A 27354-nucleotide genomic window follows, 5' to 3' on the forward strand; every position below is an offset into this window, starting at 1 on the left:
GTCCAGGCAAAACAACCGACTTGTTGAGCATCAGACAAGATGTAGGGTATTGATGCCATCTGTGCTTTGTCCAGTCCAACACTGAAGAAAATCCTTTTCTTATAGAAATGCAACCAATGTTTTTCAGTCTGATGCAATTTAAAGCTAGCAGAGAACAGCAGAGGCAGCTTCTTTTTTTTTTCCCCCCCTTTTTTTTTTCTTTTTAAAGTCTGCTGCTGGCAACAGGTATGAGCCTTCAGATAAGATGAAGGTAGCATTCCAGGAGGTTTTGTAATATAAACAAGTGAATACTTGCGATGAAATTTCTCTGATGACTGTGTATATGCTTTGCTTTTATTTAAAGTGCAGTTATGTTCTGAAAATGAGTACAGAAAATTGTTGCCTTTTTATATATAATAACTTCTTGTAAGTGCTCAGATTAGTATCTGCATGTTACCTGTTAACAGCAGTTCACCGTGCTGTCCTTTGAATAACATCAAGGCAATTGTTTGACAAATTCTACCTACCTAAAGCTGTGCAAACAAACTGAAAACTGTAGGTGAAGGCAATTGTCAGCTGTAACTGGTGATGCACAAGGAGGAAAAAATGAGATTCCAGCTTGAATTTTCAGAAATCACCCTTACTGGAAAGAAACTCACTTTTAATAATCTGAAAGTATTTGATTACTATACGTAAAGCCTCTCTCCATGATGTTAACACTTGTTTATCAGATGGTAATGTTTAGCAGAAGGAACATTTTGGAGCTTCAGTGCAGATAATTCCAAAGCGTTCAAGATATTCCTTAATCTGGTTGTATGATTACAACTGAGGATACAGCATGGATTTTGAGGAACCCATCTGGCCATTATGAGCCAAATCAAGAGCCATTTGGAGTTTTGGGGGGGGTGGGGTGTTATTTTTACGAAGTTATACAGGTTTCATGGGAAATGAGCATTTAGTTTAGTTAATCTGGGGGCTATGGAAAATGCAGTAGCTATTCTACTTTAATAGCTTTTTGTTTGTAGTAGCAAGTTTAGAATTTGGCTAGAATGATGAGGTTAAAGACTGCTCAGATATGTAGCTTTTAAACAGATGTTCATTCATACACTTTAAAATTTCGTATAGAATTTAATAATTTGCTGCCTGTTGGTGATGGTAATCTTGAAAGCATTTTAGTAAATCAGATTGAATCACTCTGCATTCTTGAGATAATACCAGCAAAATTTTAGCTTTCAGTAGAAAACAGATATTGACATATCTGTTAATTTAAATAGACGTTGGTACCAATGTATAAAAATTTATAGCACAAACCAATACTGTGAACTAATACTGTCATTGAAATTGTGAGAGAACTATAGTGTAATTTGGTTATTTTATTCATTTTTCTTCATTTCTTTTTAGTGGGTTTGTCCTTTTGAAATACGAGCATTTAGTTTAGCTGTATGGCTATAGAATATATTTAAACTGATGGGGTTTTGTCCCTGCTTTTCCAGCTGAGACATTTAGGAAATGATGAAGTACACATTGTCTGGTCAGAGCATACTCGAGATTATAGAAGAGGAATAATTCCAACAGAATTTGGTGATGTTCTTATAGTTATCTATCCCATGAAAAACCATATGTTCAGTATCCAGATCATGAAAAAGCCTGAGGTAAGGGTTTTTTTTTAATTTTGCATTTCCTTTGTATGTTTAATATGAACTGCGTTTTGTTTAGGATCTGAGGTTTTGGTATAATAGGTTGATCCAACAAGGCAATGTGTCTTTAACATTGACAGTTGCAGTGGTGGTAGGAGGAAGAGGAAGAGCTCAATGAGTACAATGCATAGTAAAATCAGTAACTTGAAATTGTAAAGGCCTGACCCTGTCAAGCATATCTGCTAACATCATAAACTGGGAACAAAGCTAGAATATTCTGTGTAATCATTTAAATACTAAGGTAAACTTGGCAAACTTTTTTTATCAAATTTGTTATGTGACTCTGGTAGTTGAATAATAGCCTGCTCCAGCTTTCTTCATCCATGTCATATTCCCCTTTCTTCTTCTCAAAGCTAGTTTTCGCTTTCTCCTTGACTCCACGCAAGAATTTGGAGATTAATTCAGCAAAGCAAGACCATTCAGCTCTTAGGCATATGAACACAGACTCTTTCTAATGACTGTTCCTCAAATGTGTGTGCTATCCCTGTTCTTAAAACAGTGGTTTAGGGTAGCGAACACTGACTGAGTAAAAGTAGTCATGAGTGTTTGTACTGCGTAATTTCTGCATGTGATGTCACTTGCCATGAATGTCTATATCTTAAATACTAATTTTTTTTCTAGAAGCACTAATATTAATAAATGAAGTATGACAGAAATCTGATTTCCTCTATACGATGACTGCCTCTATCTGATGATAGGCATGAAATGATACCCAGTACATGGTCTTGTTATTACTGGGTTACTTATGTTTTTAATTAATAAGTATATTCTTTCTTTTACTACTTTAAGTACAGAGAGTTGTATTATTGGGAGTGTGCAGGTTAAGAAGGAAAAAGAAAACTGCTGAGAGCAGGGATTGTTGTTAGTCCGACAAGAGGTTCATGTATGCGAAAAAAGAAGTGCCTTCCATCAGATTTCAGTATTCTCAAAACTACATTAAATGACTGATGGCAAAAATAATACAGGGACCTAAAATTCTTTTGCAGCATTGGTTGCATCTTAGCAGGAAGAATAATTTAGTGTACACTCTGCTCCCTTTGCTGACCTGATGCACAAATTTTGTTCTTCACATGCTTTAATTTCTTTTTCTTTTTAATTGCAAAATGATGATTGATTAGAGAAAAATGTAATGCCAAAACATAAGATCCATCTGTTCTGTAAACCTTTGGGCTGCTACCTATACTAAACATCAAGGTTTTCTATTGATCTCACAAATAAGGCTTTACACTTAAGGCTCAAAGAGGTCAAACTTTCACCACAGATTCCTCCAGTAAAGTGCTTACAATCCATTTGTACAGATATCATAGAAAGGAAGAAGAACAGATAGAAGAAGAAAAGAAAATGGAAAGTGAGGGTCGGTCCACCAGTAATTGTATGACAGTTGCACATTGAGTTGATCCTTATGGACATGTTATATCTAAAGCCATGATAAATATTATTTTTAAATTTGAGTAATTATTCCTTTTGCTTACTACCACCTACAATATTGTCATCTAGCCTTTCAACCTCATAAACATCATATGCATGACTGTTCCTAGGATTTTGGCAGCAAATGTTGGCAATAAGCTTTGATGAGACATAGTATTCAAATGGTTGCTTAATTTTCTTCAAATGCTGTGTTATCAGTTACCAAGGATATCAAGCAGTTATATGGCTGTATATTTCTACAAGAGAAAAAGTCTGTCATGGAGCACAATAACTGGTCTGATTATCTAGCAATGAGGAGGGAAAAAAAAAAAGATATATTTGAGTGCTCTATTGTTAATGTTGATTGCTAATAGTTATAGCTAAGATCTTGCTTTATGTTGAATTTCTTAATTTTTTATTCAGGTTCCATTTTTTGGTCCTCTCTTTGATGGTGCTATTGTGAATGGAAAAATTCTTCCTATTATGGTTCGTGCAACAGCTATAAATGCAAGCCGTGCATTGAAATCATTAATCCCATTATACCAAAACTTGTATCCTTTCACTCAAATGGTTTCCAAGGCATATACATTCCCTTACAGTTCTACAGATATGATCTTCATGTTTTCTGTCATCTTATATTTTTGTCAGATTAATACTGGGAATTTTTTTTTTTTTTTTTTTAATGGTGATGGTGCCTTTAGGAAACTTAAACCCATAGAGTAGTATTCAGGTGAAGACCAGCTTTTTTTAGTTAAGTGAAGAATAGATTCAGTGCTGAAAAATTGCCTATTTCTAATGTTTTATAACATGTACTTACCACTTTTTGTTAACAAAATTATTTTAATGACCATTTTGTGAGTAGACTTTCTAAAATAGCAATGTCATGGTGTTAATAATCTTTCTTTCCTTAAAGATAGTAAGTATTTATGCAGTACTAATCTAGTTCCAAGAAGGATATGAATGCTGCTTTCCTTCAAGATGAGAAATTTGTCATACAGATTTTGTTATTCAGTTCAGAATACAAAGTTGTTGTCAAAATTATGTTAGTGTCTTTGTAAAGATGTCAGAAAAGATTATCTCTTTTTTGTTGTTGTTGGAACTGAAATTGTAGTTTTCTGAAAGGGTTGCTCTTGGAAGAATAGATTTACCAACCAGAAATTAAAAAACATAAGGTAAGTCAGTCACTTATAACTCTCCCCTTCTTAAGATTGAGTTTTGTTATATACCTGTTAGTTAAATCAACAAGAACATACTGTTTTTTAATTTCATAAATTGAAAGGTAAGTTTAAATTTTGATCAAGAGAAATTCTGTGCTTAATTGCCACCCAAACTGTAGATACTTGTATTTCTCATGTGATAGATTGTTGCTAAAATACTGGGGTTTTTTCTAAGGCTGACTGTTAATACTTAAGAGTTTTGGATTAGATATGATGAAGTGGATTTACAGATGAATGATGGATGTTGTTTGATGTGATCACATTAAATGACGTTTGTGCCATTTCTGTAGACGACAGATGTTGATTCATTATATTTTTATGTTTGGAAAGGTCCGATCTTTTTGTCATTACTCAAGTGGCTTAATCAAAGGATTTAAAATGTATTATCATCATTATACTATGAAAAGTGATGGCTTATAGCATTATATTGATGTATAGTGATGAGCAATTGGAAAACAATTTACTTTAGTACCAAAAGTTTCCTGTTTTAAAAAACCCCACAAACTTGTATGTTTAAACTTCTTTACAGAATGTGGAGGTTGTAATAAATTCCTTGGACATAGCTTGCCAGCTCAATGTCTAGGAATTGGCCAGTTCGTAAAAGCTGTATATTGCACATTCACTTTTGAGTTCTCCAAATTGTACTTTTTATATGCATCAAAGCACTGCATGTCATTTATGGCATAATGTGGCCTCCATTAAAATGTTGATATTTGTCTCCTAATATGGTTAGTGTGATAACTGGAAAGCATTACGTATATTTAATATGAGATACTGTTGGTTGATGGGTTTCATATCATCACTTGGTAGGCTTATGAAGCACCAGTTGACTGAGCACTGATGTTAAAGGGTGGCTTTAAGTAGTTGGTGGAATTCTTCTTCCACCTGGCTTGGAGTATCTTATAATCAGTGTTTTGTGTAATACTTTAAAAATTAAAATGGGGGTGTGGGCAGTTCTTTAAAACCTGTTTGCTTGGCGTGAAATTAGAAAAATCTCTACAAACTTCCCTGGCTTGAATTAGGTTATGGTGGAGTCAGTTGTGTCAGTGGAGAGCAGCAAAAAAAATGTTAAACTTCAAAGTTTGCCTAGCTCTCAGTGGTTTAAGTAACTCTTGATTAAAAACGTCATGGACATGCTCTTGATGTTCAACCCACAGCCAGATTTGAGGTCAACAAGGAATTCCCCTTGTACAAGAATGGCAAAGACTGGTGGCTGTTTCCTGTAACATGGACGTGGTCTGTTAACTAGGAATATTTGGAAATTGAATCTAATTATGTTCCTGCAGTAGCGGGGAATTGAAGACATCAAGGATTGTCTTTAGTGTCTCCCGCATTTTTCCTCTGACATATTTTAGCTATGGCTGTAGCAGTTCACTATTGGCTTTTAAGTTTGTTGTGGACTGAAGGGCATGGGGGCAGGAGTATTTTGTGGTCTGTGGTTACATAGCTTTTCTGGAGACCCTGCCAGACTTGATGTCTTTTGTGGAAGACAGGACTTACTGGTCAAAGCAGTCTTTCCTTGTGTTGGAGTGTTGCTGGAGCAAAAAAAAAGAGGGCTCAGAGTGGTAAAAACACTATATTCAAAGAGGGAAGAAAAAAGGAACAGAAAAGCTATTTTTAGAAGGTACACCAAAAGCAGAGACCCAACTGGAAAAGTGAAGCTGATAATCAAGGCTTCCCACGTGTCCAGGACTGTAATGGTGTCAGTGAAAGAGAATTCTGAAGTGACCTGCTCGAAATTAATCTTTGTTTACTTATTTGGGAGTATCTCGTATACTGGAGCAGTGTTAGTTTATTAGGAACTTTGATGATGGTTAGTAGAAATTCAGCTGAATGTGGATCTTGAGGGAACAAGAATACCTGAGACTTCGGTCAACCAGAACACATTTCAAGCCCTACACTTCTGTATTAGCTCTCCTTTTACTGCAGTAGGCCAGCAGAAATACTTAATTTCAAAGCCAGCATCAGTGTAAGGATGTCTCTGTGCCTGCAGGTGTGTGGTTCATTTCACTGTGCTGTGTAATACTTGGTGGGCACCTTTTGACTCAGTGTGGAGTTGATTATATTATATGTAGGTCTGTGCTTACCTATTTTTGAGGAATATTTACAATGTCGCATTGTGGATCTTTGTGGTGATGGATCACAGTGAACTCTTAATTAAACTAGGACTGTGTTGATTTGCTTGTGTATGGGATGTGAAGAAAGTGGCACTGAGTTTGGCCCTCCTACTTCCAAGGAGGGCTTATCTGAACTCTGAGTTAGTGCATTTTCTAAGTGCAGACCTGACTGAAAAAATCAGCTGTCATTTGTAATCAGCAGGGATATTCAGTCCTCTTCATGTAACTTGATTGCAACTTTTCCCTTATTGCGCTAGTCTGTTAATCACGATGTGGCAATGGGTAGTACGTGTGAATAGTATAATAATGGTTGCATGGATACAGGAAATTCTGCTCATCTCCCTTTTATAGTCTGCCCTGACTTTAGGCACGTATTGTACCGTCTGAAGTAGCTTTCTGAGCTTGACATATTCTGTCAATCACCTTCCTCTTTCTGACATTATTTTGACACTTCTGATAGCAAACTTAGATAGCAAAACACTTTTAAGATTTGATTTTGTTAATGATTTTTAAAGGTTTCATCTGCTCTGTGTTTTTATTCTTTGCTCAGAATACTATAATGATACGTTTCCATACTGTAGTATTTTAAGATGAAAAATTTACTAAATTTATCAGCAAACATCAGTCACGTATGGCAGGTATCCTGCTTTAACTTGATGCTTGACATATTCATTGCTGCAGCTGCGTGAAGAGAATATTACCATTTTGGGTGGAGTTTCTGCACTGATTTGTGGAATTTGCTTTAGTTTCCCCTTCAAGGATTCTGCAGTCCCTCACTATCTTTTGGTGGCCTGGCTTTCTTGTAACAGTAGCCCCTTACCAATGGGCGGCATACATGCACACAGTAGCAGGTGACACAGACAAAATACTTGTACTCTCTTGCTAATGAAACAGCAGTACCCCCTTCTCTATCTCATAGCTGATGTGTTTCTTCTTCTCATTGCATTTGTCCTTGTCTTAAGAAGTACATGCTTATCTCCTGAATACACTCCAGCTGCATGTATGCTAGGAAAACTTCTTAAGACTCATAACTGCAGGTGTAATAACGGGACTGAATGTTGAGAACAATTGTTTTCACTGTGATGTAGAATAAGGAAGCCAATATTTAGGGCATTGTTAAATACTCTTTATTTACTAATTTGCATTGAGATTCCTGATAGGAATAGTTTTATTCACAGTGCATCTCGGAGCAAGCACTTTGTCACATTCTGAAGTCAGAATCTGCCTTGTGTAGGAAATAGATCAATACTAAATATTTTGAACAACAGAAAGAGTGGCTTGATATAAAATTTTACTCGAACTTCCTGGTTAAACAACATCTGTTAGCCAGATGCCAAGAGGTACACCAAGATAATGTTCTTTCCTTGGTGTAGTAGGCACCTCCAGTTGTTAAAATTATTGCAACAAAACAGAAAAAATAGTAGAAACCTTGTGGGAGTGAAATTCCAATTGTGAAACAACTAATGTTACTTTTTGCACATTGTCCACAAATTTTGGAGTGTTAACAACTATTCCAAACTATCTGCACGTCAGATAGCGCAACTCAGACACCATGCTTTCTGCCTTACGTAGTATTCCACTCCCAAAGGATGCTACCTAATATGTAGCTAGACACACAGTAAGAAAACCTATTTAGCATCTTTTAAACCTGAAATTTTTTGAAATTTTAGAATACCTGGAATATAGATGGCTGTTTTATCCATAATCATCATAGCATAATTTTCAGTTCTTTATAATAATCTATGAAGTCTTTGACCTAATGCCAAGAATTTCTTTTTGGGAATTTCTTTTTTTGGGTCATATGAAACAGATGAATTTCAATAGCAAAAATATAATGTTGTTGTAATTATTCTGTCTACAAAATATTAAAAAATAAATCTTAATATAAAAGATTGGCTAAGTTAATCTTTTTTTATCAAAACTGGAAAATTTACATCCCCCTATCTTGTTTTGACATTGTATTCCTAAGCAGTTGGTACTTGATGTATTGTAGCTAACCTTTTTAGACAGCTGTCTTCCAGAGAAGGGAAGATATTAACCCCATATGGTATCTGACAAGACAGTAAATTCTTTATGAATAAAATAATGTATTTGAGTGGTTTGTTAAAAGTTTCCTCTGTATTAAAACCTCATAGCTCAGAAGAAGCTTTCTTGCTTGATGTGATACACAACTGCCCCAAGAAAGGGTTTTATTGGAACTGGTAGTGTTGCTGTTTGTCGTGCCTGCTTGACCATCGTTGTCTGCTTCAAGATAGAATTGCAGACATTGGAAAGCTTATCTTTAGAAAGAAAGCACTCATTATTAATGACATCTAGTGAGCAAAGAGTATTATTCTGCAGATTCTCTGGCCATATTTGTCTCATTTAATTAAGAATATTTGTATGATTTACATTTTCAAACTGGAATTTGTGAAGATTTTGGAGATTTCTCACTAATACAGAAACTTAGAAGTTAAAGCTGGAAAGCACTGATTTTGGCAATGCCAGTTTCATTTCCTCTAAGTCCAATAATTTTTCTATCCTATAGATGCGTGAGCATCTGTAAGAAAAAAATGAATACAGCGATACTGCATCAATGATAACTGTGTATCAAATGGAAAAGGCATAAGGGGCGCGCTCTCTCTCCTTAAATATACATTATGAATTCATTTTTCACAGTGCCACTGATTAATTTTGGTATAGTGAAAGGAATAATCCATGCCATTATAATTGCTCTTCTAATATGTTCTGGTTTAGAATTTTTTTTGCCAAGATTCTCAGCAAACTTTGCTATATCTCTGGCAATACAATTTTGACATGGGACATTTAATGCAGTTTTAACATACCTGTTACTGATTTTTCTGTCATCGCAAGTGAGAAGAAACAGACATTAAAAATAATGATTGGTACACTTTTTAGATACTACTCTATATGCTTTACAACAAATAATTGAAAATTTCAGGATTTCAGTGAATACTTATCCCTTCCCTCAATCATACCATTATAGCCTTATCTGATATGAATTCAAGTGAGAGCCATGGATGAGTTCATCATATGACCCCTGCTGTTTTTTCCAGAAGAAAATAGAGTTATTTCTGAAGTCTGTTTTACTGTTTAGCAACGGAAATTGTTTTCCAAGTTCAAGCAAGAATCATAAGATAGAGAATATGATGTTCAGTCTTTCCTGTACTTTGACTTGCTCACTTTTGCTGTTCTCCCAAATCCTAGTTCTGCTGACAACTCACTTGATCTTTTAATAATTCAAAGTGTGATTAATGAAATGCCTGCATATAATGGTATAACATGAAACACTGAAGACCTCCAAGGCATTTTTAAGTATCTGATTGTTTTAATGGACTGTTCAGGTATTTCAGTTTCAAGGAATTGTGTAACAGTTTCTCTGTGCATTACAAGACTTAAATATAAGAGGAAAGTGTATATCTCTGTATAGAGTCACGCACGTGTGTCTGTGTGTCTACTTGTAGGTATGCAATGACAGTAATAGCTATTTTTATTATCTTTATAGAACTTTTCCCCTGAACTAATACATCCAATTAATGTTTTTTCCTCTGATGTCACAAGTATATTTGAACAATAAGAGACTGTTGTAAGGAAAATTCCAGGGGAAATACCAGGAAGATTTGGTTTCTTGTAAACCAGGGATGGCTAAAGTACTCAGAATGGCAAACCACTAATGCAAAAAAAAAAAAAAAAAAAAGAAAAAGAAAAATGCACAGTACTTAAACAACTGTTGCATTTAAGAATGTTCATACTCAAGATTAGTATTTTAATATGTTATATTGAAAATTGGTAGAGTTTGAAATATCTCACGTAAAGGAATTGTATACATGATGGCAATGTGGTGTAATAGAATCATCTAAAGTAACTTTTCTATGGATAACATCCCACTGAAGTTTGCCCAATTAAAAAAAGGCCAAATGAAAAAACAGCTAAGATTCCAAAGCATAAATTGTGCTATTTATGTTCGTTAAGTATGGTTTGAAGTCCTGTCTTAGGGACATCTTACCTAACTATATATCTCATGCTGCTCAGTAAATGAGGAGAGTATTGATTGGCATATGCTGTTTAAATCGATCACCTTGACAGCCAGAATTACAGTAATCTGTCAGTATTAATGACTGTCTTTCAAGCCTTGATACCTCTCCTTCGCTTGTCTGGTCTTGCCTCACTCCTGTTTGAAGTGCATTTTCTTGCAACCTCTGGTTTTGTCAGGGTAGGTATTTTTGTAAGGTTTTTTTGTCCCCTGAGTCCAATTTATTGGCTTGATCATGCAATTAGAGTTAAAATGCAACACCAGGGAGCAAAAGTAGGCAGTGTTCTGAGTAACAATTGGACCTCAGGGGTAGTGCAAGCCTGTTCTCAGCCATCGTTTATTAGTTACCTGTTGAAAGAATAGGATTGTTTTGCAATGAATAATTCCAAAGCATTGCTTTAAATGCCTTTGATTTTAGCCACTAGAGACAACTGATTGAACCAACATTTGTGATAGGTTTTTAAACTCTTGCCTTAGTGTTTGTCATATAGACACTTCAGATAACTGCTGGAGAAATACTTGCAGATGTGTGTACCAAGCTGCTGTTTTTACTGCATTTTCATGTAGACATGCACATCATTTCAATTGATTTTTATGCATTTTTAATATGAGGAATAAATCAAGTGTGAGGCTTGAAAGCTACGTTGTAATGTAGTATATTTTCATGTATATAGTCTGTGAGGTTTTTTGCAAAACACACATACGTACTTTTCTTTAGCAGCACTTCTGGATTTGTACGTGTTCAGGTAAACATATTTTCTTCAGTAATTGCCCTGCTTCTAATTCCACAGAACCTGCCTTCTCTACCCCAGGTAGCTCTTCTGTCTCTAGCTCTTCTTATGGGCTGTCTGCAGATATGAACTAGGATGCTGGGAGCACCTGTTAAAGAGGTCTAGTGTAAGCACATGGGTTTAAGGGTAATAATGTTATCATCACAAGATATCTATAACTTGTCTTTTAATTAGTAGCACAGCTTTATTTATTAGTTACTCTTCCCTACTGAAATGCATAAGACTCTTGAAAGTGGTAAAAAAGCAAAATATCAAATCAGACAAAACTGACTGACTCTAGTAATACCATTTTCTAGTAATAATTGCACTTATAAAGAGCTGAGTGCTCTGTTAATGTTGTAGACAATTATGGGGGAGACTCAAATCTGCTGTTAAGAAAAATATATTCTAGGTTCTTCTACATTCTTTCATAAATCGAATTTACCCATCTGAAGAGGGGGGTATTGGTTCTACTGATTTCTGTATAAAATATGGGCAGGCTTATGCTGGTGGCATTCTGTTTTAGAATAAAAGGATGTCACTGGGCTACCCTGAAAAGCAGTGCAGTACTTTATCAGTCTCCTAGAACTTCTGAATTTGGATCTGTCAGTACAGATCACTTGAGGGAGGGGAGTTCTTTGTTACTGCATCTTTTTAAGGTAGGAAATTTTTGTATGTTGTAAGCTGGAATTTAGTAGAGCAATCGCTCTTTCATTATAAAATGTGTTTTAGTTGTGTATAGATCCCTCTTTTAAACAAATATTTGCAGGGAGAAGGCTGGGAGTCCTTAAACTGCAATGGAAAAGATAAACTAGTTCAATCTTACACAGAGTTGATTGCTTTGTACATAACACAAAATGACAGGTTTTTTGTTAATACCTACTTAACCTTATTAATTAATTAAACATTTTGGATAACAAAAGCCCTTTGTTAAAATGTTAAGACTCTTGCCCCCTTAAGGTGTTAAAATTCATACAGATTTCTTTGATAGCTCTCAGAAGTATGTAAATAAAAGCAGGGGAGATTAAACAATTTTTCCTGACATTTCTAAGATTTAAAGAAAGAAATGTTTTTGAACTACTTAAGCCCTATTTTTATGTCACAAAAGACAGCACTGTTTATTGATTTGATCCTTTTCTAGTCATAAATTCACCTCTAATAACAGATAAGTGACTTGCAAGCAACTTGAAAGATTTGTATGTTAAGACACTAAAAGCTGTGTATATATAAAGAATAAGTATATACCATTGTGTATGGTTGATTCTGATATTTAAATTGGTGGGAAATGTGGGAGATTATTTGTAACAAGCAAAAGTGACAAACAGTAATGTCTGTGAGATAGAATGATGTTTTCGGGTGAGTTGAATAAGATATTGGCAAACTGTTTCTGCATCATTCTGCATATGGTAATCAAGACAGTTGGGACATGCTTTCCAGTGCCAACAGAGGGATTAGAAGATGATAGGTACCAAAAAAAAAAAATTAATAGAAACTAGCACAGTGGTTGTCTTTGTTCTCCTACAGGTCTGTATTTCAGTTACTGAAAAAAGAGGTTATATGTAATACCTGTCAGTATGTGGAAACATCTAGCTGGAGATGGAATATACTTCATGTAACAATATTTACAAATCAAACAGGTCAAAATTATAACAAAAAAGGAGGTATGTGTGTATATAACTTATTCCGTATGTGCCACATACTTAATAGAAAAATGGAATAAACTAACATAAAGCAAGGATTAAAAGTTAGTATTACAGTAATTGGAATTACCATATGGTAGTCCGAAGGACATGAGTCCTAATCATAGCCTGACCAATCAAATTAATCTCAATATACTTTCTAGACATTAAGAAAATAGTTTAATTGCTGATTAACTGCACCTGAATAGATCTGTTGATCACAAATATATCTATCTCCTGAATGCTTCTCCTCCCAAACATAGAAGAATGCAAGCTATTAGAAAATCTTTTAATTTCTGCTTGCCAAACCCTAGTTACCATCCATCTGTTCTTGCCAATTGTGGAAAAAGGTCAGTTTTCAGCAAAGCCATGCATTTCACAGAAGGTATGTGAAGTGAAATTTCACAGGGGACATGATGGATCCTGATTCTTAGTGATAAACCTTTGGGGCCAGCAGGGTTGGCATATGGTTCAGCATGATATGAAGGCTTGGGTTCCCTGGCTTCACTTCTTTGGCGTGGAACTGATAAAACCTGGCTCTTAAGTATTGTTTCGCTGGACACCAATCATGGGCAGCAGGAACTGCCCGTTTAACTCTCTGTGGGAAGGAAGCCCAGGCTGTGTTCACAATAGTACCATTGTAGTGCTGCAAACTGCTCTCAACAGCTTGACAGCACTAGGGAGGAGGGCGAAGGGGCTGCTTTGCTAATTGCCCTTCAAAATAAAGAAAGAGGGAAGTAATTGAAAATTAATACTTGTTTTCTTCATTTAAATAGCAGAAGCTTGTCTTCGAGTTTTAAAAACCATTTTTAAAATCGACTTTACTGCCCTCTGAAGAGACTTCTAAGTAGATTACCTCATACTGGTACTGCAGCAACCCAGGGTAAAGAAAAAACATTCTCTTCAACTATGAAAGAAAAAAAGAAAGGTAGTCGTAGAGTTTATTAAAGTACAGATTGGAATTAATGATGAAATTTCTCATGTGAGAAGTTTTCTTTGTTACTGTGTAGTGTGGAATTGGAAATTAATACATGTCTTTATGTGCAGTCTTTTTGCTGGACAATATTTAATGTTAATATAAGTTCATATTTGTGTAATTTTACAGTTTGTAGCGATGTCTTCATGAAAGGCATTTTCCTTACTGTTTCTCTCGTCAATAAATATGTCCATATATGCAGAGAGAAAGTATTTAAGATAGAAATTTAAACATTTGAATGTGCGAAGAGTGGGCTTGAGCATTCATGCTGATACCAGAGCGCAAAGAGCCAGTTTTGCTTCTGTATTTTTACACTCATCAGCCTTAATTACTTGAGTTAAAACTGCTGTAATGCTGAGTGTCAGGGTGGGGATAAATCCCTCTCCCGAAACCAGGAGTTAGTGTGTGGGGCTGCAGTTCCCCCTGGCCCGTACTGTTCCACATTGTTTGTGGGCTGAAGCGAAGACTGCAACACCTTTAACATCTCTGGTTGGCACATTTGGTGCGGCACCCTTAATAAACTTCAGGCCCTGGGCCCGTTGGGCCCGTTGGCCCCTGCCGCCTCCTGCAGCCCCGCCGCTGCCAGGTGAGCGGCTGCCCGCGAGCTGTTCTCTCTGCCGGCGGGAGCATCGCTCCAGAGAGGGCCCGAAGCAGCGGCGGCTGTAACGGGCTTCAGAACAATTAGCACAGCGTACCGTGTAGGGTCATCGATTCCCGTCTTGGATATGTTAGTAAGACAAATCCTCCCTGGAGGGTGGAGTAGGAATTCTGCCCGCGTAAGGGCTTCGGCACCGCTTCCCTCACTGTTCCATTTTCACCTCTGTAGCCTGTTGCTAAAACATGGAGGAGTGGGGTATTTGTAAACACTGTCACTGGTCTTCTAACCACACAGCCAGTGAAGTTAAGGAGCGGTCTGTTACAGTGTTGAGGTATTCGTCCTTCCAACACTGCTAGCCATTTGATCTTACTGTCTTTTTAATTTCATGCTAAAATGCGGTTCAGGGTTTGTAAAACCGACGATACACAATACATGGTACCGAAACGGAGACTTTCTACTATATGTTTGTGTTAATATGCTCCTGCTATATTTCAAACAGATAATTCATTGAATGCCCATTCTTCCTCTTACTGCAGAGTAGATTATATTTAAGTCAAGATTAATGGGTAGATTCTGATGTTAAAACCCAGTCTCTGAGCCTGTCGTTCCCTAGAGGCATATAGTGCATTAGTTTAAGCCAATATGCTGCTTATCATAGATACTATGACACTGTCTTAAATGACAGTTTACTGTACTTTGTTACTGCTTACTCTGGTAATAAAATCACTATATTGTGTTCTTGATAATTACAATATTAAATAGAAGCTTAATTGGATTACTGCACATTTAGATACAGATAGTTCTTAAGTAATTGTCCACTGTAAAATTTCTGATACTCATTTTTTCTCTCCTGAGGTGTGTCTGTCAGTGTCTAAGCCTAATGCTTAGTTCAGTCACCTTAGCTGAAAAAGTGCTGAAAAGAGCTCTGCAGTGGGATGTTTTGGTGCAAAGGAGTATCTTTTATCATATAGTTTTTCACTTGAACCTTGCTGTTTTTAAAATCCTTCCATAAGATGCTTTCATTTGCCAAAGTCCTTTAAAATAAAATAACTTCTGGGTTCTACAGAGTTGAAGAATTCAAAAAGTATTGTTAATTCAGATTTTTTTCCCTTAACTTCGAAATTGCTAGAAGTCTGAGCATCAGTTTTTTCATTTTTGCTGCCTAAGCAGATGATCAGAATTAGAATTCATTCAATTCAGTAAGTATATGTTTGTATATGGTTACACAACTTCTTTCTATAGCTGGCTTTTATATAGTTTAATTCTGGAGAACATTTATACTAAAATTAAAATCTATGTTAAGTCCATTACACTTGCACTTTGATTCTACATAGCTTTAGAAGTGCCTTTTGTAAAGGAGCTTGGTGCAGAGTGGTTACATTTTTCATTTCATAATTGAGTGTTTTAAGTGGTTAAGCATAGTCCAAATTTTATCCAATTCCAGCTTGTGTTAATGGTGCTACACTCACACTGCCTTAGCACCTGTTATGGATTTTGAGTCATCTGGCAGCCCGTGGGACTTAGATAAAGAAGTACCAGGTGTCCTGCCTGTCTCTTAATTGAGACGCAATGTAAACAATATAGACTTGGCAATATGGTTATAGGAATGGATTAAAGCCCAGCTTTGTCTGCACTGATGAATCACAGCTTTTTCTTCCTAGATGATGTTATAAACCACTGAAGAATTTAGTTAGCTGTAAGATCTGATGGAACAACATAAAAATAAACAATATATCAAGGATTTTCCTAGAAGGACAGTGTTGCAGAATGTTAAATGTATTGGGTTTTCCAATGAAAATGTAAGCATCGGTTACAATTTCTTGCAGTAATTTAGCAATTTTGAAAGTGCTCACGCTGCAAAAAATGAAGATTCTTATATAAATTCAGATAAAGGCAATGCCTTTCAATATATACTGTGGTGGTAAACTAGGCAGAAAGCAATAGCATTGACTTGGAAACGCTCGGTGGCTGTGACTTTATCTAGCCTGTGCTAACCTTGCAGGACTTTTAACCATTTAACCATAGGGTAGATATACTGAAAGTAATCTCCTTTAGCTCTATGATTAGTACTCTTAAAGAAATAGGCCTCTAAATGGCAAAAGTATGTGTTGTTATAATTTGCCCGATAACTTTTAATTTATCACAGATTTATTCAACTTTTCAGTAGTGTAAGAAATGAAAAGTAATTTTCTTTATATTCATTTAAAGATTGATGCAACTATATGCTTTGGAAACAAATTGCAAGATCTGGAATGATGGGGTTATAATTTGTATGGATTTATCTATTATATATTCCCTTATTCATGGAGAAATATACCTCAGAAATTGCCTCAGAAATACCTTCTGCAGTTACAACTTGTGTTGAAAAAGATTTTTATTAAAGATGCTAGATATTACATTTTATGTTTGCTTAAATTCCACAGGCTTAGCCTGTTACTTACTTTTCATATTTATTTTCATTTTTTAATGATATATCTACATTAATTAGTAGACTGTCACATACACATTACTTTCTAAAATCAGTGATTTGGGATAATTAACACTGCATCCATTCTGCAGTTTTAAAATGTTTTCACAAAATGCAACATAAAAGTTTACTTCTAAAGTAAAACTTTGATTCCTCTGAGTTTTATCTTCCGTTTTTATGAGTAAGAAAATATATTGTTACAGTTTACTGCAAAAGTGCTGTCACTAGTATTGAAAATATGGTTTCAGTAGAGAAAAAAATCACCCTAGAAGACTATAAAATTTTTAATTCTTTCACCTGTTTAGTAGTGTCAAGCATAGTAATTTTTTTTCCTTCTCTTTCACCTAAATAACTTGCATCAGATATGAGGAGAATGAACTGAATTCTGCTTTATGAATCATCAGTGTTGTGGCTAAGTTCCAATTGCATATGCAGAAGCTGCTTTCATTTACAGAATAGCTGTGTAAACAGATGCACAGAACAAAATATTTCTATGCCGTTTTCAATATTGGCAGTATTTAAGAAACAGAAAAGAACCCAGGCTGACTTTGAGATATCAAGTTGAATTAAGTAAACAGAAGTTGCAGCTGGAAAAAAAAGATCTCTTTATTTGTATACTGGGCAAACTCGATGTGGAAGGCACTGAAATGCAATAAATAGGGAGCACCGTGATGCCACTTCTGCAGAGTCACTTTTCAGAATATAAGAGAACTTTAACTGTTCCTCTCAGTGTGGCCAGTTGATACTGATCACCCACCTACATACAAAGCGCAGCTAGTTGCAGGGCTTCCAACACTGGATCAATAGCAGCCCGACTTACGTCCTTAATTCTAAGAGCCAACAAAGAGTACAAATTGCTGTGACTCAGTATGAGTTCAGCTGCTGTGACAACCACTGCACAATCTCTTCTTTCAGAGTGAGATTTCCCAGAAAAAACTTCCATTTCTGTGACATGTGGGTTTTGTCCTGTCTTCCTTTAGAAGGAAGTCAAATTCTGCTATGGCTAACTTTTCCTTTCAGCTTCCATAAAACTTTGGTCCTAGCCTGTATTTGTTATGTTTTTACAGGAGGCAGTCCTCTTTTCACATTTTGATGTCAGGAATTGTAATTTACTAGGAAAAATCTGCCCAATAAAATTGATGCTTTCATCATACCTCAAACTGTAGCAGTTAATTCTGTGGGGTTTGCACACCTTTTCAGGCCAGAGAGCAGGAAACTTAAAATGTCCTACCAACATATGCCATTCACTGTGCCTCATGTTTCTTTGTTTCCTTTGGTCTTTAATATCCTGGGAGTATTTTTGTATGTTGACAATACTACAAATTTGGGTTTTTTCTAGAAAAGAAGAGGTGTGCTTCTAAATTTGCTTGGGGGGGGGCAAATGTAGTAAACAAGAGGGTGCCATTTTACATAGCTTTTCTTAAAATATTGTTAATCTCGTTTATATAAATAGTGTATACATGCAATTAAAAAACCTCTTGCAGGGTCCATTGATCTTACAAGCAAGTATCTCTGGGTGGAGGATTTTCATTTTCCAGTTAAGGATGGAGCAGTGCTTTGGTTTCTGCTTGTCTAAATTATTTTCCAAATGCCTGGCTGACAAAGTCATACACCCCACAATCATATCAATATATATTGACTTCTTAGATGATTTTGCTAACAGTTGGAACTGCCAGGGATGCAGCTGTACATGTATTTCTGACAGTAGTTTACACTTTAACCTGAAAAAGTCCATCTTGCTATTTAGAAATGCGTTCTCTGGCTTTTTTCTAAGAGGTATTTCTAGGCAATCATCAAAACCTCCTCTTTTTCCTAGCACTGGAATCAAAGAATCTCAGGTACTACATACCGTCAGTATTGTGATCACATATTCCAATATACAGTTATATTGTGATATACTACCAGCGTGCATCTATATATAAATACATAAGCATCAGGAGGGAAGACTTATGAATAAAACTTTCATGGAATTGTCTTACTTCAATTTTTGTTCAGTTTTTCTGAATGAGAGGCACAGTGATGGAAAAAAAATTGACTGAAAAGCCCACGTTTTTACTCCCTTTCACAAAGGGAGTCCTTTTGTTATAATTCTGACATTTTTTCTTTTCCTAAAAAAGAAAAAAAAAAGTTGTATTATCAGTCTACTGGACTTGACCAGCCCATTGGTAGGGGTGTAGGAATGCCTAAAGCATTGTTGAGTTTGCAACTTGGAACTTTATAGTTCTAGGGTATTTCCTGAACTGTAGTGATCTTGATGCATTTTAAATCGTCCAGACATCATCTTGAAGTCATCTACTAAAATGGAAGCTGAGGCATAACATTTTATTGTGGTATCTGAAGTGATAAATACTTTCTCTTGACTTTTGGAAAAATATGGTTTCTGCCATTGATGACTTTAGGTACTTCACAAATGCATTCCTTTTAAATTTTGTTGAACAAATGAAATGTTGATCTAACATTACAATTATTTCCATCACCGTTTTAGTGCATTAATGAACTGTTCGTCTCTTCAGCCCTTTTTAAAGTTTCTGCCACTGAGTAGGTTCCCCTGCATAATCCTTCCCTCCAGAAGCTGCTGAGGAAATCTGTCTTATAAAGCATTTTCTATATTTTTTTTTCCAAAAGTCTCGAGAGCATTTAGGCATATAACTACTCTGTTGATCTGACCCAAGTTCCTCCCGACTGGCCTTATAGGTGCCTGAGTCCAAAATACAGGTGCTAAGAATCTCCACGCAGCAAATGCCTAGCCTTGGATACCTCTGAAGTTCGCCGGTATCTAAAGCTTTCAGTGCCACCCTTCCCTGGAGATCTGCCCGCATCAGCACACACTAGAGCTGCCTGAGTCCTTGCCGTAACCTGAACAGCCAAATGCCCGGGTCATGCCTCTTTATCCAATGAGTAGGTAGGTATTTCTTTGCTCATCTGACCTGCAAGGCAGCCATGCTAAGAGTTTTGAAGGTCTACTCACTGGATTAGAGCCCATACAAACACAACAGGAGATAACTCCCTAGTTATATCAATCAGCCAGGAAATGAGAGAGCAGTTTCCAATTTTGAGGCCCCATCTCCTGCCTCTTACAAGACTGTTCTAACCATTGGGACTTCTGTTCATTGCTGAAATTGCTCTTTGTTTCATAAAATAAGATCTCCTCTGAATCACAGGGAAAGTACGTGCTCATCGGTGTAGCCTAATGGTTGTGGTACTTTCCTGGGAGGGGAGAGTCCCTGGATCCCAGTCCCTGCTCAGGAAGCGTTTGTTATCAAATGGTCTTTGGAGCAGGCACAAGGATTTCTTCTCCGGCCCTTTTGTGAATCTAGCACTTAGATGCTCTAGTAATAGTTAGATTACAGAATTGTGAAGTGCCATATCCTTAATTAAAGTCTTGGAAATTTTACTCAATGTTGAAACTGCTTTTTCTTCATTTTTTTTCTCTGCCTCAAATTAATGACATTTTAGGATTAGTATTCCCTGGATGATTGTAACATAGTAATCATGTATCCACTATCCTTGAACTGCAAAATACTAGATAGATTTACTGTAAAGCGTTTTATTTAGATGCGAGCAGGAGAGCTGTTTTGCTTGTATTACTGTGGCACATATATATCCTTAGCATAGACCACAGTCTCATTATACTGAGATGGAGTACAGCACAAGACACATGTTGTTTGTCCCCCAGAAGTAAAAAAGCCAAATATAAAACTGAAGACAACAAATTAAGGCAGATAAAAAATTCAGGGAAATGTGAAACAATAGTAGACAGCACAAATAGTTATGTGACCTACACAGCAACGGACTTAAGTCTTCCAAGGTGTTTTTCTTGGTTCTTTTTCAATAAACATCATAGCAAAGGGGAGAGTTTGAAGGGGGATTGTTTTGTGGACACTTACGGAGACGTGGTGCTAGGCATGAGAAGCCACATGGGAAAAATGTGCTAAAGTACCTGTCCAAAAATGTCAAGGTAAGTGAGAGTGACTGTCTGCATTAACTGACTGGAGGCAAGAGTAATTTTGATAAAATTGATCAAATCAGTATGGACTATAAAGTTAAAATAAGTAGCCTGCATTTGCGCTAGGGAGTGGCAGACTGATGGTGATATCTGCACAGAATGCCCCATCTAAGCACTACGTTCAGAAAGTGGGCTCTGCAATGCTCCAAGTAGATACAAGGAGGAGTAAAAATTCATTTGTTAGGGCCAGAGAAAAGGACATGGCAGTAACTGAGATGTGAAGTAAGAGCCTACATAATTCATTCATGTAAACGGCTAGAAAAAGTTTTAGCTTAGATTATGCAAAAAGAATCTGCAAGATGTAGATGTGTTCTGCCATAGGAATCTAAAAGGAACTTGAGTTAAAAAAGAAAGTGATAGAATCAAGAGTGATGGAGAGCTATTAGGTGAAGACATGAGATGTTGTTTTTCAGCCAGATTAAGCAAAAGTAGGTGATCTGACAGCCAGGATTTTGGTGCTTGTTCCCAAATGCAAATCAACAGGTCTAAAAAAACCTGCGTGTTTACAGTAATAATGGAAAGTACAGTATTTTCAGTATTAATAGAAATAATTGCAGATTTAGAGAATAAGTAAAATGGATTGTAATACAAATGACATTTTAGCTGGAGTGACCACAACGTGAGTGACCACAACGTGAGTGACCTATAAATGTACGATTCCTGATTTTTTTCTTGTACTGATTGTATTTTTCAGAACCATATCTTCTGAAAAAGTATAATTAAGTCATTAGATTTTTTTTGTTATGCTTTTTGCAGATTATATATCTGCAAGTTTTTAGCTGACAGATTTGAGTGCCTGTATAATTAATGTATATCTTACCTTTTTAACCGTTCTCTTTTGTTCTAGTTAGCACCTTCTTCAGAAGCAGAAAGCTCACAACGCTGTTGTTTTAAGTGTTTAGTCACTCTCTGTGCCAGTCTTCTCTGTTGGTTTCTCCGTGCATCCTTCCCATTCCATCTTAATTGCTGATGCCAGTGGCAACATCCACTCACAGTAAGAATACCGCTTGCATTGCCCTATTATTACTTGCCATTGAGTTTGTATGTGCCACTCAATTTGTAGGTGCTAATAACTCTTCCCTAGAGAGCCACGTTTTAAAGAAATAAATGTCTAGCCTATTAGGAGTAATGTAGAAATTAACTACCATGGGTTTATGGTCACTCTTGCAGATAGTTGCATTCAGATACAGCATAGAACTAGATTATCTCAGCCACAAAAGCATACAAATTTTGAGTTTTAAAATACTAGAATGTTCTCAAAGTGTAAGTGAACAGAAGATAAAAGTACCCCAATCTCAGCTACTCAGGCTCTGATACAGAAAAGGAGTTCTTCAGAGGAGAGAGTGTCATTTCCCAGTGCAGAATACGGCAAGTTTTGGACTTGGCGCTCGCAGCAGATTTTTGTTTTGTTTTTAAGCGGGGTTCTGTTTTTAACAAGCTGCAGATGGTTTTGTGGATTGTTAGGACGAGTGGCAACCTGGCTAGCTGAATTACTTTTCTCTGGGTGTACTAAGTGTGCATTTGAATTAGACTTCTAGAACTGATACAGGCATGTCCTCTCCACTGTGTAATGAAAACATCATTATTCTCCTCAGTCAGCATCTGTGTCAAGACTACTTTATTTGGTTAGGAGACAGGTACCTAGATTGGAGAATGGGAATGTCCTTGTCACATTCAAAGCAGTAACTTTCCTTCATTTTTGCCTTATTTGTGTATAAGCTTTGGATAGAATAGGATAAACTAAAAGGTTTCCTTTAGAGACCTCTGAAAGTAGAGCATTTTAAAAGCAGGTAGGTGTCTCCACCCTACTTTTCATGAAACATTTTACCCATTCAAGGAGACTTTTAAAAACAGCTTGTTTTGATAGCAGCCTGTTCTCCTGTGGGCCTTCAGCCTTTGCTTCCTGGCAGCACCTTTGGTGCGAAAAGAGAGTGATCAATTGGGAGACTATCAGTGCCAGCATGCATAGAGTGATAAGTTAACACACCACTGGGAATTTCTAGGGCCCACCAAGATACTTCACTTCTAATGTGCTAACAAGCTCATTTTTCTACCTCTTGCCTCTTCAGTTATTTTTTTTTCTCAGAAGAGCTTAGAAGTTGAGTGCATCAGGCATAATGAAAAGCTCTGTAGGAGGGAGAAGCAATAACCCCATTTTTCCCTTTTCAGCCAAATAGAAAATTAGTTTCTGGTAATACACAAAGGCCAGTATTTTTTGTGCAAGGGGCACTGCTGTGAATCAAAGGACTCTATTAACTGCAGAAAATTCAGCAGCTGTGAATCTCCCCCAATGAAAAAAGTGCTTTTCAACAAGTTGTGAGATACGTAGTATTATTTAGACTTCAACCATCAGTTTCATCCTCTACCACTTATACATAGCCTCTTAAAAACTCTGCTATACTACCCTCCTCTGTTAAGGCTCAATACTGTGTTTATCCCGCAACCTAAGAACCATTACAATGAGAGATTTTTATATTTTCTCTTGTCCTAGTGCTTCTATCATAGCTTCTCCAGACTGAGACTTCTGCTGAGGTTCAGCTGTCTCAGGATCCAGAAACAATCTGGAACACAGATTTTGGAGGGAAAATTGTTTCCCAGTTGCGCTATGTAACCAAGTTGCGATCTAACGAAATATGATGAAGATAATTTTATTCACTAGAAGTTCTTTTCAGATAATATATTCTCTATACATTTTTTCATATTCAGATATACTGCAAAATCTACTGTAAATATTTTATGGAAAGCAACTGGAAAAGGGCTTTCTAGGAAAAGTTCTGTAATTCTTGAAGTATAGTTTTATAAGCTAAGGTGAAGGGTATTTTTTCCAGCTTTAACTTGGGGCTGAGAATTTTATTGCTTATCATAACTGAAAATAATATTGTTATTTATTTTAAATGTTAGCACTTGCTATTAAAAACACTTATCACTTGTAATGCAGTTTTTATGTTTGGAATGCTAAAAGATGCAGTCAAGATGAATATTATCCCCATTTCACAGGTGGAGAAATTGAGTCAGAAAGGTAGTTTCCTCAATGTCCCTGTTCCCCCCCAAAAGAGCAGCAAACCTGAAATCAGAACCAAGAACCTTCAAGAAACTGATTCGGAGTGCATTCCTCCACAGCATGCTGATTTGTTTGGGTTTGGTTTGGTTTAGGTTTTTTGGTTTTTGTTTTTGTTTTGTTTTTTTTTTTGAAAACAGAACCATGTAAGGAGAAAATGATCTCACTATCTACAAGTAAAATATGAAAAAAAGAGTGTGCACAAGCGTAAATGCCGGGGAGAATTTCTGATCACTTTACGGTTCTATAAAATAACTGGAGAAGGTCTCCCTCATTCAACATATTGAGTCCAGCTGGAGGACTTTGAAAGTTGTCAGAGAAAAGGTTAACTGATTTCTCAGTTCAGGAACTATACGACATGAAGTCAGCATGGTAGTTTTTCTTGATAATTGTATGTTGCTGCCTGCTGCTCTACATTTTGACAGCCTTTTCCATAGTTGCTTTCATGAACAGCAGAAATAGTCTCTCTTTTTCTCGCTCTCTCTGTGCTAACAGCACAATCAGGCCTGCTGGAACAAGAAGCCTGGAGAGGGTTCTTCAAAAGCAACAACACTTCAAGATACCAGTTTCTTGTCAATAATATCAGAGAGGGAGAACACAGGGAAAAGGAAGAAGTACAGTATTTTGCTGTCAGTGCCCTGCCGACACCCTGTTAGCCAGCATTTAAGGGTCCTGCGGATTCTTTACAAATATTCTTGCTTGTTTTAACAGCATAATTGACGAGGTGTTTTTCCCAATACTGAAATTTCACTATGTATTTATCTTAACTCTGTGTGTGTGTGTGTTTGTTTGTGGGTGTGTGTGTTTAGAGATTATGGAAGCAGTTTGTTATGTAAAAGTGCAAAATCATTTATTTTGTTAATGCTAAGGTTATTTTTCATGCTATACCTCTTAAAAATTGTAACATTTTTATATTTAGTTGTGACCATAGTACAGGCAAATCAGTTACTTAAAAGAGAGTATTTATGTTGCTGTTGTTTGAAAAAAAATTTTCAGAAAGTTTTGCATCAGACATGAAAAAAAAGATAGTTGAACCATAAGGTTTACATGAATCATGTTTAATCTTATGGTTAATATTACTTCAGTGTATCAGATAATATAGTTATGTAAAGAATTAAAAATAAGTGTGTGTACAGTCACTGAAATACATTATATGTGTTTGCCAAAAACAAGAGTTCTGAATTACTAGGCACTGATATTTAGCAGTTACAGTACATAATATAAGTTCATCCTTAATTCTTGGCTAAACCAGTTATGAGGAGAGAGCACGATACCTGCAAACAATTGTTCAACATCACCTAGAGCCTACAACATTTGAGGATTTTGCTGCTCAGGTTTTCTGTCCAGCACCTTACCACCATTTGCCCTCAGAGACAGGTAAGAAGTACAGTAAAGAACTGGTTTTATACAATCTTACTTGAAATGCAGTATCCTTACTTATAAAGACTAAAAAATCAGACCTTTGCACATCATTAAGAGTTACCATTAATTGGAGAGACTATATGTACATATTGGAGAACCCGGGCAAAGTTGCCTTTAAATCTTTATTCTGTTGCCTGACATCATGAGCCAATGCCTGGCATTAAGATTTGGGAAGCTGCTTTTAATATAGCAACCAGACACTGTATTTTTACAGTAAATTTTATCACGTTCCCCTGTATAAAGTTTCCATGGAAGCCCTGGTACTCCTTATCTAGGCTAGTTCAGGTAGATACATTCTTTAATCTTAGTACACCTTCCTCATAAGAAAGTTTTTTAAGGCTCATTACATCTTTAGAATGTAAAGTTTTAAATTGGAAATATAAGAGCCTTGCAGTCAGCAGTTTTGTTTCCAGGTTATTAGCTGCAAAGTTGGTTTTAAGGTAATTTTTGCTTTCCAGTAAAATACCTGTTTTATAAGAGGATACTGCATTTTCAGTTACTAATGAGAAAATCGGTAAAAGAAAATGAGTAACTCAAGGCCTTCCTGTTCTGAAATTTCTTGAACTCCTTATGATTATTTCATTATTTTATTTCCCCTCTTTTTAGATCATTAAATATCAGTTCTGTTTATCTGAAGGTAAGACAAAGTGTCCAAAAAACCCCTTTGTTCCTCTTACTTTTACTAGAGCACTAAGCTTGTAACCAAATTGTATGCGAACTTTCCTTGTTGCCCTTGTTCACACTAAAAAGAATTTCACACTGATTGAGAAATGACCACTACATCTTCTTAAAGTTTTAGTCTTTTACTAACCTCAGGTCTGCATGAAGCACTAACACTGGTTCTGGGATTAAGGTAACTAATGATAGAGACAGTTGTTGAATGAGTAACACTTTATTGTGTTGACCTTTGTTTCTCAGCATGAACAAGTAGTACTGGATGGCAGTGGTGTGTTTTGTACCCTGTACTGTCTTTCATTGATGTTGTAAGACATTCTGCAGTGATAACATAGGAGAGAAGGAGAAGAAGAATGTGTAACACTTGAAATTCCTTGTTCAGAAACCTTTATTTAATGACTAAAAAATCCAAAAGCTTCTGTGGAAAAGCTGTAAATCAAAATAAAATAAATTTTATAAGAATAATTTGGCAAGTTGTTATCTCAAAATTTATTTCTAAATTGCAAAAATATGCAGAAATAAACTCTAAAATTATAGAAGAGTTGTGATAGGGCTACAGAAAGAATGACAGAGAGGTTAAAACATAGGGACTCCTTCGCTTGAAAGTATAAACCATAAGTAGAAGTGAGGTACAGTTTCAAGGTATAATATGTGGTATAGTTATGCTAGTGCAAATAGTCAAGACCAAAGGGAAACAAAATTAAAAGTAACTTAAAACTAATTAAATCAGTATTAAAAAAATAGTAACATAATTTAATTTTTGAAAACATTTGAATAGGAAAAATCTGTAACTAGAAACATTAAAAACAATAACCAGGGATACCAGTCCTTGCCACATTTCCTACCTAATGCACTCAGCAAGTATTCAACACCAGACACTTTTATATGGCTAGTGTATATTCTATATTCTAGTGCACTTGTATCAGTTCTGCCTATTCACTTTTGGAAATCTCATTCCAGGCTAAATTGTTCTGCCCTCGTCCTCTAGTTCATTCTTTTGGGGTGAAACAAAGCTGCTTCTCTGTACTAGTTTGGTGCTCTACAGTGGCAATTCCTGTATTCCTTTTAAAATTGTCCTAGTCATACTTGGTATTCTCTGACATGATCTGGAAAAAGATTATGATTTTTAGAAACTTGATTTTAGACTTAGCCTTTCTATCAAATGTAATGATTTTCTGCAGGAACCTCATTAATAGGAGGTGATGTATTTCACATCTGCATGTATGCGTGTGTGTGTTTACGTACTACGAAAC

At 36.1% G+C, this 27354-nt stretch overlaps 1 protein-coding gene across 12 annotated transcripts in view; it reads left to right on the forward strand.

Annotated features, from left to right (window-relative positions):
- Window positions 1–27354, forward strand: part of RALGAPA1 (Ral GTPase activating protein catalytic subunit alpha 1) — a 135488-nt gene that overhangs the window by 100211 nt on the left and 7923 nt on the right. For 10 of the 12 annotated variants that reach the window (XM_069783962.1, XM_069783964.1, XM_069783963.1 and 7 more), the window contains 3 exons: window positions 1473–1631; window positions 3507–3634; window positions 25257–25381. In XM_069783962.1, the coding sequence (XP_069640063.1) occupies window positions 1473–1631; window positions 3507–3634; window positions 25257–25381 (412 nt within the window). Of the gene's footprint in view, window positions 1–1472; window positions 1632–3506; window positions 3635–25256; window positions 25382–26032; window positions 26064–27354 lie in introns of those variants that run through there. The other 2 variants (XM_069783967.1, XM_069783968.1) reach the window with 2 other exon arrangements.

The sequence above is a fragment of the Haliaeetus albicilla genome, chromosome 5 (assembly GCF_947461875.1).
Source record: "Haliaeetus albicilla chromosome 5, bHalAlb1.1, whole genome shotgun sequence".
NCBI classification, from domain to species: domain Eukaryota; kingdom Metazoa; phylum Chordata; class Aves; order Accipitriformes; family Accipitridae; genus Haliaeetus; species Haliaeetus albicilla.